This window comes from Sphaeramia orbicularis, chromosome 19, assembly GCF_902148855.1.
Source record: "Sphaeramia orbicularis chromosome 19, fSphaOr1.1, whole genome shotgun sequence".
NCBI lineage: Eukaryota > Metazoa > Chordata > Actinopteri > Kurtiformes > Apogonidae > Sphaeramia > Sphaeramia orbicularis.
The window spans coordinates 49,268,758-49,282,980 of NC_043975.1; the positions used below are offsets into that span (position 1 = coordinate 49,268,758).

The following is a 14,223-nucleotide window of genomic DNA, read 5'->3' on the forward strand; positions in this document are numbered from 1 at the left end:
CTTGTATTTGTCTGTTTTTTCTCAATACATTTACTCAGTCATTTCACCCACGTAGTTAGATAAAACATTTATTGACACATCAAAACAACATCTTCATATTATATACATTTTTCTTTTATATACATGATGAACTGATGAACTGACTCAAGCTAAATGCTCTGTTTCCTCTTCATCAGATTAACAGTCTTTGATTTAAATGAAAACAAAGTTGTGTCTGCTTTTGTGTTGTAATCATCCTGAACACATTCAATTCAGAACTGTAGCGTCTTTGGATTTTCCAGAAGCATCCGTGGTGGAACTGGTTACAATTTCGTATTTTGATCGGTTTGACTGGGAGGTGGGTCAACAAGGTCTTTGAATCCCAGTTTCTCCAGAGGTTCTTTGGCCATGAGTTGACTGGAAAAAGAAAGTACTCATTAAAATGTTAGTGTATCCAAAAGAGATGTTAAAATTAGACAATTACAGGGGCAGTTATCAGTGGTTTATGTGCTCAAAGCATTAATTTAGTTTGTTAGTTTATTATATCGTGGACAATCCCAATTAATTAACTGTATCAATAACAGTAAAAAGGGCAGCTTTTGCCAACATGGCTAGTATCCTGTAGTCCCTGGCACTGATGATAATAGGCACCCTAAAAAAAACTATATATTACAGCACTTTAATTAAAAAGAGTTAAGACAGCTAAGTGAAAAGATAAATCAATAGAGAAAAAAACAGATAAAATAACAGTGAAGCATCAGTACAATCATACAGAGCAGTGGCGATTTCTCACAGACTGCAGTGGAAGCTCAGCTTCCCCTAAAATTATGAAAATTAAATGGTTAAATATGTACGGTTGTGTTGACATTTTATTGGCTACAAATGTGTTCGAACACATTCATCTCACAGACGAGTTCGTTCAGAATCAGCTTTATAACAAATCAGTGGACTGGATGTCGTTCACTTCTCCTCCATTCCCGTGTCTCTGTTTTCTCATTGGATCTCTGCTCAGTGCATTTGTCCGTAGACGCTCAGCGTCCATGCACTTCAATGGGACTGAGTGGAACTGGTTTTTTCTTTGCCTCAAAACTGGACGGTAATTGGATGAATGCCACCGTGTTGTCCCGCCCCCGGATGCTCAGCGTCTCTGGGGGTGAATGGAGCTGTGGGTGGAGCTCGGCTGGGCTGGACACCAGGCTTCCACATGCTGATTGGAGGATCGATCAAGAGGCTGAATCCCATTTGACTGACAGCTATTTTGAGATCTTCACTTGACAGAGTTCAGTTTAATACCATTGCGTATTCTGCTGTGAAATTGAGAGAGAAATCACTACGAAATTACTTGTTCATTTCTTGCACTGTAAATAAAACACACTCATTGTACTTGTTTCAATTAACATAATTTCAACGTTTTCTTGTTTACTTGGTGCGATAAGGTCACTGACCATTTTCTTAAAAAGGAACGGAGGGACGAATTTATGTTTAAATAACTTGAGAATTTTTTTTTTTTATGCAAGCTGACAATGAGCTTCCCGTCTGAAAGACGAGCAGCCGCCACTGATACAGAGACAGCACGTATAATCCAAACATACAAAAGCAGCACATACAATATAAACACACAATACATCAGCACATAATCACAGACAGAAATCACATATGGACAGACAGCATCCATGATCATGATGCAAAAAACACAGCCATATGCTAGTGTGTGCAGGTGTAGCTGAATTAAACCTAAACCTATATTTACATGCACCAAGTATTTTCACCTAAGAGAAGTAGTTGTTTCACAGCTTTTTCTTACTAACCCTTATGCTGCCTTCTGGCCTTTATTTATATTTTTCTCAGCTGAAAAATTTCCCCATGGTGGCATCAATAAAGTCTTATCTTTTCTTGATTTGGTGATCATTGAGCTTATGGCATAAATTTTTCCAACAACTTTTCTTTTGAGTTAAAATTTTGAAATCCAATGTCTTGCACGTCTTTGATAAACTATAGATGCACCCTCTGGTTCCCTTCATGGCAATAATGTAGATGCACAAAAAAAACTGCTATTAAATCATCATACATGTACATCATAAATCTTTTAAACAACTTCAGACTTTAATGAATCTGATGATGATTTGAAATTATTACACACATACTAATCACTCTTGGGGCCCCCCGGTGGTCATATGGCTCCATAATACAACTCAAAAATTAAAAATTCAAGAACTTCACGTACCAGCCTACAATGAGACAATAGTTTAATCTGGTGAGATACAGCAAAAATATCAAATATCACCACTTTTCTTCAAAATGAAATGTTGACAATAGAGGATACATAGTTATATACTGGTTTTAATGCAAGTCAAGCGGGGCAATTTTGGCCACAAAGGTGTCCACAGGGACTTCATAAAAAATACTAATGCAATCAAGTTTAGTTACTAGTCTTTGACATATCCAAGACTCTAATCACCACTAATGTTCTGTCTCACACCTATTAATTATATGGAAAATTATGTTTATTGTTTTTGTAATAGTGGATTCATAACTGATGTAATTACAATGGCACTTAAAGGGTTAAAATCAAGACAAGGATTGAATGTTTGGTAGTTTTAAGCAAGTTTGAAGTTGAGATTAATGGGAAAAAAAAAAGTGTGATGATTTAATAGCAGTTTTTTGTGCATGTACATTTTTGCCATGGGGGTGTCCAGAGGGGAGTAAATTTGCAGAGGAAACAAGGGTTTAAATGAACAACATGGACCTATGAAATGTTTATATTCTGGCGGTAAAAACTGGCCATCGACGTTCGATAATCTGCAAATATTTAAGTGTTGAAAAACAAAAAAAGGATTTAGATCAGTGGTTCCCAACCTTTTTTGTCTCATGACCCCATTTCAACATCACACATTTCTGGCAATCCCAGACATTCAAAATGGAGACTTTTTTTTTTTTTTTTTGGCTAAAATTAATTTGTTTTTGATCATGTAATAGTTTACTACACTATGTTGCTAATAAACATTAATTTTAGATGACATTTAGTCTATGTAATGTATATTATTATGGACGAAGGCAGAAAAGCCAGGTGTAGATTACTGTACATAGGTAGAATTTTATTTTCCTCGTGTGTACAGTCAGTCCAGTTTGTATTTACAAGACTGCAAATTAATACTGAAAAAACAATAACTCAAACTATGAATTATGAAAGAGCTGCAGCATCTGAAACCAGCCACAATGAACATTTGAAATATAAAGGTACCACAGTGCTTCAGTTTCAGCTTCAGAGTTTGTCTTTTATGTATTGGGATTGTCTCTCTCAACTCACCATACATTTTTAATTAGTAAGTGTTTTATTGTTGTTGTTTTTTTTTTTTTGATCAATTACTAGAAATTTCAGAGGACCCCATTCGAATTCCAGGTGACCCGATGTGAGCTCCCGACCCCAAGGTTGAAAAACACTGCTTAACATGATCCTCTCATTTTGATCCAGGCGGTGTTGTGTGTTTGAGCAGGTGTTCAGGTGGTATTTGTAGGTACACTGTGGTCTGTGTAAACACCGTCACGCTCAGTGGGCTGTGCTATAAGCCGGTTTCTTACTTGTCCATGCGACATTCCAGGTAGTCTTTGGACTGCAGACGGCACTTGGAGTTGTCAAAGCTGTTCTCACTCAGGCACTTCATAAACTTCTCCTTGAAGTCTTTACATTCTCCTGAAATAAGAATAAACCAGATCACTGTGTACATTTGACTGATAGTGTTTATGTTTTTGATCCATGAACAAATTCTGGGATGGTGTCTTCTGTTTTGGATATGTGAACTCCCCCTGTCTGTATCATTTAATAAGAACAAATCTGTTTGATTCTAGTGTCAATGTTGGTACAATCTTAACATTAAGAAAATGTTCCACAGTCACTGCGATCAACCACTGGTTAATTTATGTTAATGCATTAACTCACCTTGTATTTATTCAGATGAAGTTAACGTATACATCAAATATCTTTTGTTGGTACTTCTGTCAGTTACATGAAGATTAAAACTACTTGATGGATTTTAGGTTTTAATTATGCTGAATGTCCTGAAGATGGGTTTTGTACTTAGATCATGTACTAATAATAAATTATTATAGTTTTTATTTTTGACTGTACCTTCCAAGCTATGTGAATATTTTGAAAAGTGTATCTTTGTGTCTAACAGGAGTACACAACTGTTTATGTAGGATGCTAAAAGTTATTTAGAAATGGTATAATTCTTTGTCAACAGTTTCCAAGTAAATATTAATAATACATTGACAAAGCGCTAACTGCCCAGTTAAAGAGATTAATTGGATTAGAATTTTAAAATATCTTTAGTAAATTCACAATATTCAATTGGGAAAGTCCTAACAAAATGTGATACTTTAGTTCACACCAATTTATTGTTAACTTTGACCATCCTGAATTCTCACAAGCACAAATGTGTTCGTGTTAGCCGTGGTGTTAGCTTACCAAAATGATCCAACGGAAAAGACCCTTTATCTGGAGGCCGAGGTTTAAAACTCTTCGACCCGAAATTCATTGCAGTAGACATGTTTACCTCTGTTAAAAATGAGGTTAATCTACTGACGCCAAGTCAAATGTCCTGAATAGGCCCACAGTAACATAACACAGTACTGTCGCGTAAATATGACGTCATGCTTCGAGTTGCAGACACTAATAATAGATACAAGGAACCTGGATTGTTGTGTCCTCTTTGGTCGATACAGGCACAATCGATTACCTAGAACGTAAATATACAGATATACTGTAGAGAATTACATTAAATACAACATGATTTAGTAGAAAAAAAAAAAAAGAGAAAAATTTAAACTCATTCACGCTGTTTACTTGATCTGGTTCAATATTGTTAATACATTTAAAAGCTGGATCCAAATGTGTTGAAACAATGGTGTATTAGGGCCACAAAAGAAACTAAAAACGCTTGTCACTACGAGAATAAAGTCATAATATTTCAAGAACAAAGTCATTATATAATGACAATAAATACGTAGTTTAAAAAAAAAAAACCAAAAAAAAAAACAACTCATTATTTAACGAGAATAAAATCGTAATATTTTAAGATTAAAGTCGTAACATAATGAATAAAGTTGTACCCATTCATCGAATAATGGAGAACTTGGAACATTTTGTGAAGTTCTACTTTCATTTGGGGTTTACACACGGCTAAATACTGAGCCTAGCCTGCCTTACCCCACCCCCCTCCCGTTTTTTTTTTTTTTTTTTTTTTTTTTTTTTTAACTACGACTTTTTTCTAATTATACTATAAGTAAAGTAAGTAAGTAAAGTAAATTTTATTTATAGAGCACTTTTCACAGACAGAGTCACAAAGTGCTTTATCAATTCAAATCAGAATCAAATTAAGTTTACAGAGACCCAACAGAATCCTTCAGGAGCAAACACTTGTGATTGGTGACAGTGGCGAGGAAAAACTTCCCTTTAACGAGCAGAAACCTCGAGCAGACCCAGACTCCTGAAGGATGGCTGTCTGCCTTGACCAGTTGGGGTTAAAATGATATCCCTAAATATAACGACTTTATTTTTGTTAAATAATGATTTTTTTTTTAAACTACGACCTTATTCTCATCATATAATGACTTTATTCTGGAAATATAAGAACAGAGCAGCCAAAAACATTTTTATTTCTCCTGTAACAGTGACAAGAAGTACAATAAGTACAATATCAGTGGCAATGATCCATTCTATTGTGTTCTGTTCTATTCTACTCTATAAACAAGTCAAATAACATCTTCAAACAAGAAAAGCACTCGGAGAGCGCAGACCTCCACCAAGACAGATCTGCCCCCCCCCCAATCACCACCAAAATTTTATCATTTCTTCCTTGTGCCAGTATCAACATTTCCTGAAAATTTCATGAAAATCCGTCCACAACTTTTTGAGTTATCCTGCTAACAAACAAACAAACAAACAAACAAACAAACAAACAAACACGTAGACACACAAAGCAAAGCGATCACAATACCTCCTGGTGGAGGTAATAAATGTGGAAGTGTGGAAATCAAAACAAGATGAAAATGATGTAAATATGCAAAATGATGGTCTCACTCACTCACACACACACACACACACACTCACTTATTATTGTTGTTATTTCTATACACATATTCTTATAAATATAATTTTATCTGTATAACAGAATTCAATCGATTGTTTAATCGAACTGAGGAAAATAATCGATGGATTAATCGATTCCAAAAATAAGCGGCAGCTGTAGGAGAGTGTGTCCACCGCTGGAGGTCTCCCTTCCCTCAGCCTGTCAGGAGGAGAGTCAGGCTTTAATTCTAATGCAGTCAGTGAGTCTCAATAGTAGAGCACACACACACACACACACACACACACACACACACACACACACACACACACACACACACACACACACACACAGATCCCTCAGTCTCCGCGCCGTCTGCCTCTCCTCGTCTCCTCCTCTCTCTCTCTCTCTCTCTCTCTCTCTCTCTCTCTCTCTCTCTGTTGTTTCAGAGGTGACAGGTGACCGCTCTCTCTCTCTCTCTCGCTCTCTCTCTCTCTCTCTCTCTCTCTCTCTCTCTCTCTCTCTCTCTGTCTGTCCGTCCTTCGGGCTCCAGCAGCGGATGCTCGTGTGCGGGCTTCTTCCCACCGCGGTGAGGCTGGACGGATAAACCCCCCATCACCTCCTCCTCCTCCTCCTCCTCTTCCTCCATCTCCGTCACCTCCACCACCATGGCGCTGGAACCGGAGGGGAACAACCGGCTCCTGCAGGACGTACTGGCCAGACCCGACAACGAAACATGCGCGGACTGCGGCAATCCAGGTAAAGACAGACCGGGAAAAGGGGGGGGGGGGGTTATGAGCCGGTTCATGGTAGATCCAACACATCCATGCGGCTGCACTCCTGCACAGGAGGAGCTGGATGTGTGCATGTGAGTGTCAAACCCAGCAGGTCCAGGAGTGTCATGACTTCTGGACCTGCGGGGGGAATGTGGTCCACATCTGACCACAAAGGCCTGGCAAATAAGAACTGAAGCAAAAACTCCCTGACAACAGTATATGAAGCACAGACAAGAAACAGACAAACCACAGACATGCCTTTTATATGGTTACACTGTAAAAAAAAAACAAAAAAAAACTGTTGTTTTTACAGAATAAAACTGGCAGCTGTGGTTACCAGAACAATACTGTAAAAAACACATCCAACTGTAAACATATTTAGGGAGTAACATGTACATTCAACATTTTAAACATGTAGATTTAAATGGTAAATGTTCTGCACTTCTTTAGTTCATTTTCTCCTCCTTCATGGTGTCCACAGCTCTTTCCAAATCCACCAGGTCCAACTGGGACCAGTTTAGGGTTCAGTGTCTTCCATGGACACTTGGACATATGGACAGTCAGAGCCAGGATTCAAACCACCAACCCTTAGGTTATTGGATGAGCCGCTCTACCAAATCTACCAACCCATTCATTTACACATTTAAAATGGTACATTGTTAAATGTTTACTTCTTTATAACTTTTCTATTAAAAAAAAAAAAAAGCAAAGACGCTGTTATTTCAACATTATGGTCTTGCAATGCATTGTTTTTCAATTTACAGTTTTATTTTCTAAAAACAATAGAAATACATAATTTCTACATACAGATCTGGTTTTGTTCACATACTCTTCCTGTAAAACTACAGCTATATTTGATTTAATCGTTAACACAAAAATATTTTCAAATAAACAACTTTGCATCGTATTGTCACTTACAGTTTTTTTATGTTGCAATTTTACAACTTTCTGGTGTTAATTCTACAGTCATTTTTTACAGTGTAGAACTGTCTCTCTCTCTCTCTCTCTCTCTCTCTCTCTCTCTCTCTCTCTCTCTCTCTCTCTCTCTGTGTGTGTGTGTATGTGTGTGTGTTTTCTGCTGTTGTGGTCTGGTGTCATCATGTTGTACACTGTCAGCAGCAGTAATTATTAGGGTGTAAGTGTGTGTGCTTCTGCTTCACACTTTACAGAAGAGTTTTACCAGTAGGGCAGGATTATACAGACGGACATGTTTTCACAGTCATGATTTTCATATCATCTAAGCTCAATAAGTATCATGATTTAAATCAAGTCCTAACTGCATTTGAGTTTAACCCATAAAGACCCAGTGCGACTTTTTTGGCAGTTCACAAACAAATTTTTCTCCATATTTACCCTTTCTTAAGTGATTTATCTATTGTTTATTGTAATATTATCCAGTTTATTTTGCCTTTCTTCAGTGAACATCAGGTATTTTTCTCTATCTAATTTACTTATCATGTAGATATTCATAAAATGTCAGTGAATTCAAAGGTCATTATATCAGAAACAGAGAAAAATTAAGAAAAATTGACTTTTTTTTTTTTTTGCAAATTTATCATTAACTGAACATAAACCCAGTGTGTCCATCCACTCTCATTCATCCAACTCCATGGGTTTTACTGATGAATCAATGTTGTAGAAGATGATGGGGTTTCCATGGTAACTACAGAGCTTCTGAACATCCAAATGGGTCATATCTGATGACCATGAAAAGATGACTAACTGTATTTTACACCCATTATTTACACGTCTTGATAGGATTAGTGGATCATCAGGTATTAAATATTTTACATTTGTAAATTATTTTGGACAACAGTGGATGTTTGGGTCTTTAAGGGTTAAAGGCTGTGTGAAAGTTGAAGATGTCAAATTATTATTTTTATTATTATTATTATTATTATTATTATTATTATTATTATTATTATTATTATTATTATTATTATTATTTGTGCTCTCCAATTATTCCTCAAAGTTAAAGACATAACAAGATGAACATGACATAAAAGATGCAGCAAGACAGGAGTGTGAAAATTGAAATAAGATAAAAAATGATGTGAAATATACAAAAAGATGGAGATGAAGAAAAACAAATGACAAATTGTTATTGAAGATGCAACAAGATGTAAACACTGTAAAAGACTAAAAACAGAAATGTCTAATACTGAACAAAATGAAAACAATAAAAGGGAAAAAAAGGTGAAAATGTTGTAAAAGAAAAACAAGATGAAACTGAAATGAAAGACAAATCAAAATGAAAACAACAGAAGAAAGAACAAGATAAAAGCATTTGTGAGACTATACGAGCAAAACAATGGAAAAGATGTAACAACATTGAAAACATTACAAACAACAAAAGAAGATGAAAAGTTATTGAACATGAAACTGTTTAAGACAAAAACCAGACCAAAATTATTTAAAGGACGGAGACATCGTAAACGGTGAAAAATGATGAAAATGCCATAAAAGACAAAATGAAATGGAAACAAGAAAATATGGATCAAGACAAAAAGATGAAACAAACCCCATAAAATAGAAAATGACAAAAGCAACAAAAGGTGAAACAAAACCAATATGATAGCATGATAAAAAAAAATAAAAAAATAAAAATGGTTTGATAGATGAAAACAAATTAAAAGATAAAACAACAAAAATACAAAAGATGCAACAAGAGGAAATCATTGAGAACAATGAAACCGGACAAATATGTCTGACACTAAAACAAGACGAAACCATGTAGATGAAGAAACTGGACCAAAAGAACACAAAAGATAAAACACAAATGTTAGAATAAAAATGAAATTAGACTCACACGAACACAGTAAATCAACACTGAAATGATATAAAAGAGGAAAACATCAGACGTACCAACCTGAAAGTGTTGTAAAAGGCAAAACAAGCTGAAACAAAAATTAAAACAGACACGAAAGTGCAACACAAGACAAAAATTACAAGGATGGTGCAAAAAGACGAAGGTGTCACACACACACACACAAAAAAAAAAAAGAAACACGACGAAATGACATAAACACTGTGACAAAAACACACCTGTAAATCAGAATTTTGATGCATTAATTCTAGAAGAACCACAATCTGAGCTCTAATGCTGCCTTCAGGTGCTGTCGGCCAGATGATGCTTTGCACTTTGAATTTGAGATTACCAGTGTGTTGTGTTCAAGTGATTTTGTTGTTGTAGCAAAATGTAAAATGGCTGAAACATAATTTATAGTGACCTGTTACTTGGATAAAACAGTTTTGTACATGTTAAGTAGTGGATGTTAATGGATGTTAAAACAAGCGGAGAAGAGTTTTAAAAGAATCAAGGTGCGGTATGTGTGGACACACGAGGAAACCCAATCATTTTTTAATTTAGTGCGGGATAGAGGGGTAACGAACATTCTAGATTCAAAACAACAGATGTTTATGTTCGTCACAATGTTTATGGAATGACTTCTCGTCACATCTAAATAAATAAATAAGTGAATAAATAAAGTAACCTTGAAACTGGATCTCACCATAATAAATAAACTAATCATCGCATTTGTGATTTAATGTAAAAACCAGCATTACGCACTTCAGTTTTTTTGACAATTAGTAAATATTAGTAAAATTTTGTGCATATGTCCAATGGAACATCGACTACTATGTAAGTCAGGGCTGTCAAACTCATGTTCTTTCAGGTTCCACATTCAGCCCAATTTGATCTCCAGTGGGCCGGACCAGTAAAATAATAACAGTGAAAAAAGGAAAATTCTATTCTGATCAGGTTTACATCTACAAAGTTTCCTTAAAAATCTGAATAACATGAACAACTTGAATTGTCTTGAGAAAAACAAGTGCAGTTTTAACAATATTCTGCCTCAGTTTATCAGTTTATTGTTTACACATGTGCGTTACAATCACACAAAACATTTAGTAACAGGCAGAATATTGGTACAATTGCATTTACTTTTCTTAAGACATTTCAATTTGTTCAGATTATTTAAATTTTTTGTAGAAGTATAGTTTGGTAATGTAAACATTTTCATGTAATTTTAGTTTTTTACACCAAAAAAACAAAGAGAAAATGTGGGGTTGTCATTATTTATAGGTTATTATGATAACATTTTACTGGTTCTGACCCACTTGAAATCTAATTGGTCTGTATGTGTCTGTATGTGGAACCTGAATTAAAATGACAGTGACACCGTTGATTGTTAATATCTTGAGTGTAATTTTTGCATTTCACACATTCATCCTGTGGGCCGGATTTGGCCCCCGGGCCGCATGATTGACACCTGTGATCCAAGTGTAGCCGACGCCGTAAACACAATAAACCCCAAAGTCTAAAGGAAAATGTCCCAGTAACTATTTGATGGTCCAGTTCTGTATTGGATGTTTGAGTGGACTTATCCATCCTCCAGAGCAGGAAGCTGAATCTTATACACCGCCTTCCCTTCATTGCTCCATCCTCTCCCTCCCTTTTCATCCCTCTGTTCCCCTCTTTTTACCCCCCCCCTCCCCCTTTCTTCTTGCTGAAATGGCAGTAAACCAGTGAATGGCCCCAGAGGCTCCAGTTTGGGCCGTATGCCCGGTGATTGGAGCCGAGCCGGGTCCAGGACGCCTGTTCCTTGGCCCTGGTTCTGGCTCCTGTGAGGACTGGCTGTAGCCGAGCAGCTTTGAAGCCAACAGCGTTCTCGCAGAATGAGATCGCTCAGTGTGAATAGGGGACACTTGAAGAGGAGCGAGAGCGTGATATGTGGTGGAGAAATAACTGCAGAAATGCCTCTCATCGTGGCTGTCGGTGTAATCTGGACGTTTTAATGTAGCGTTTACATTAAATGACTCCAGCCTATAGCCAGTGTGGAAAAGCCCATACATAAACAAAACCACAGTTACATTTTCAAGGGGAAACTTGGCAGAAAACGTCAATACCCATGTAACATTTTTTGGCCCTGGGGATACATTACTGCACAGAGAGTACTTTTCAGAACTGTTCCACAAATATCCACAGTACCTGGAGGAAACACTGACTCTAAATATTCCCATGCTGTAGTTGTTCCTCCATCTTGTCTGAGAAATACACCAGTTTTACATTCATAATCGTCACACAGTCAAATGTAGCCTCGGTGATGTGAGCAGAACACAGGTGTTTTGTTCTTGCAAAGCATAGAAAGTGCATCTGGTTCGATAAAGAGGGTAGAGGAACTGGCAGAGAGGCTGGTAATTGTAGGTTGTGTGGTTCAGACCTCAGCAGGGGGAGTGATTCATACGTTTCTGTTTAAACTTACAAAGTGCTGAGAGTCTGTTGAACAAAACACATTAGTGACATTTAGGCTGCATTCAGACTGCCGGCGAATGTGACCCACATCGGATTTTTTTGCTCATGTGTAACCTTGTTGAGCCGCATTCTGTAATAAATTCCCATTCTGTAATAAAAGTTCAAAATGTAATAAGAATGTCATGTCATCTTATAATAAAGCCGCGTTATGTAATAAACTGATGCATTTTGTAATAAACTACCTCAATGCATTATGTAGTAAATTGTTTCGCATTATGTAGTAAGTTATTACAATTTGAGAAATTTATTACAAAATGCACTTGACACATTTTTATTTTCAGGAAAATGTCATGTGCTAAATTAATCTTTAAAGTGTGTGGTTAAAGTTCTGATTCCATTACCTGTAGCTCCTGTGACTAATTTCTTCTAAATTGCTCTGAAATTATATTAATTTGGATTGTTATTACGTAATGAACCATGTTATTACATTTTTTTTTAAAAATAAAAATGTGTCAAGAGCATTTCGTAATAAATTTCTCAAATTGTAGTAACGTACTACATAATGTGAAAAAATTTACTATATAACGCGTTGACGTTGTTTATTACAAAATGCGTCAGTTTATTACATAATGCGGTTTTATTACAAGATGACGTGGCATTTTTATTACATTTTGAACTTTTATTACATAATGGGAATTTATTACATAATGCGGCTCAACACACCTGTATCGGATCTGTTAAAGGTGCTGTACAGACTTTCTATGTGATCTTGAAAAAGTCTCATTCTTAGCTTACCGGCTGACAGGCTGTAAGCTATTGTCGTCATGCGGCGTCCGGTGGCGGCATCTGTCGTCTGTCGTTGTCTGTCGTCCGTTACAAAAATTTCAATCGTCTTCTTCTCCGAAACTACAATTCCGATTGACTTTAAACTTGGTATACAGCTTCTTTATGATGACGTCAACAAAATTTGTGAAATTATTTGGATCTGGATCTGATTCTGGATTTGGTGCCACTTTGAAAAATGTCCCCATTATCAGAGATAGGAAGTGGATGGATGCAATAACTCAGTAAATCTAAATGATCTCCAGTGTAAATGTCTCCAGTCCAGCCCTGATGGGGAGATGACCCAAACATAATGTCCACATGCTGATCAGGATCTTCTTCTGGATCCGGGAACTTATGGAAAATTTAACATGGGCTCTTATGGGGAAAACATTTCAATCGTCTTCTTCTCCGAAACTCCAGTTGTGATTGACTTCAGACTTGGTCTACAGCTTCTGTATGATGATGTCAACACAAGGTTTTGAAATTATTTCGATCCGGATCTGATTCTGGATTTGGTGCGACTTTGAAAAATTTTCCCATTATAAGAGATAGGAAGTGGATTGATCCAATAAATCGGTTTCAGTGATATCAAGTTGGAATTTGAATTTTTTACAGATCTGATTGGAATATGAGCAAAACATGGGCTATTTCTGTAATAGAATAAATACACAGAACTGGGTGAGAATAAATGGCATCTGGATACATTTCCCAAAGCTTTGAATTTGGCCGCTAAGCTACAGGGCCATTGGTCCGATTTTTAGATATATGCCTGATCATAGTACGCAATTTAAAATGAGATTATCAGCACCAAAATAGGTTATTTCCAAATGCTGTTTCTCAGCTTCCCTGGTCGGGTCGGACAACACTGGACTGATTTACGGCAGACTTATGTCACTATGACAACACCACACCGACCAGCAGAGGTTGGCAGTGAGAAGTAAGCTGAATGAGTGAGGAGTAAGATCTGTCCTTTTTCCTAAAGAAAGGGATTTCTTGGATTAATTTTGTTGTAATGGTGGACACTGGAACTGGAGCTGGACTGGCAGACAGAAAAAGAAAATGAGACAGTGATAGATCACAGGCGGAAACACCGGTAAACCTCTGCACTGGCTTGAACCGATGTTTTGATTAATAAATGATAAGTTGCATTTGAATAGGCTGCGTTTTGGAACTGAGATCCCTGTCTCTTACAACCTGCTGAATATCCACTTTTTCCAACAGTGGCTGCAAAAAACTTTGAGTTCCTTCATTACAGGCAATGTTTGTTTTGGTAGTTCTGTACATTTTAGTTAAATCCTCTGGAAATGTCAATAAAAAGTAA

General features: G+C 36.6%; 2 protein-coding genes across 2 annotated transcripts in view; one reads left to right on the top strand and one right to left on the bottom strand.

Moving 5' to 3' along the window:
- Positions 1 to 55: 55 nt before the first annotated feature.
- cox19 (cytochrome c oxidase assembly factor COX19) lies at positions 56 to 4,632 on the bottom strand. Its single transcript, XM_030121644.1, has 3 exons — positions 4,445 to 4,632; positions 3,559 to 3,670; positions 56 to 396 (listed from the first exon to the last, which is right to left on the bottom strand). The coding sequence occupies exons 1-3, from the start codon at positions 4,524 to 4,526 to the stop codon at positions 303 to 305; spliced, it is 288 nt and encodes a 95-aa protein (XP_029977504.1). The 5' UTR covers positions 4,527 to 4,632; the 3' UTR covers positions 56 to 302.
- A 2,080-nt stretch (positions 4,633 to 6,712) lies between these two features.
- LOC115410794 (arf-GAP with dual PH domain-containing protein 1) overlaps positions 6,713 to 14,223 on the top strand; it is a 78,802-nt gene continuing 71,291 nt past the window's right edge. The window contains exon 1 of the mRNA XM_030122585.1: positions 6,713 to 6,803. Coding sequence (XP_029978445.1) covers positions 6,713 to 6,803 — 91 coding nt within the window. The remainder of the gene's footprint in view (positions 6,804 to 14,223) is intronic.

Excerpts from the sequence above, each read along its gene's own strand:
- cox19 (XM_030121644.1), bottom strand. The coding sequence starts at position 4,526 with ATGTCTACTGCAATGAATTTCGGGTCGAAGAGTTTTAAACCTCGGCCT. Across the intron at positions 3,671-4,444 it reads TTTTCCGTTGGATCATTTTG|GAGAATGTAAAGACTTCAAG; the intron begins GTAAGCTAACAC and ends TTCTTATTTCAG. Across the intron at positions 397-3,558 it reads CTGGAATGTCGCATGGACAA|TCAACTCATGGCCAAAGAAC; the intron begins GTAAGAAACCGG and ends TTCTTTTTCCAG.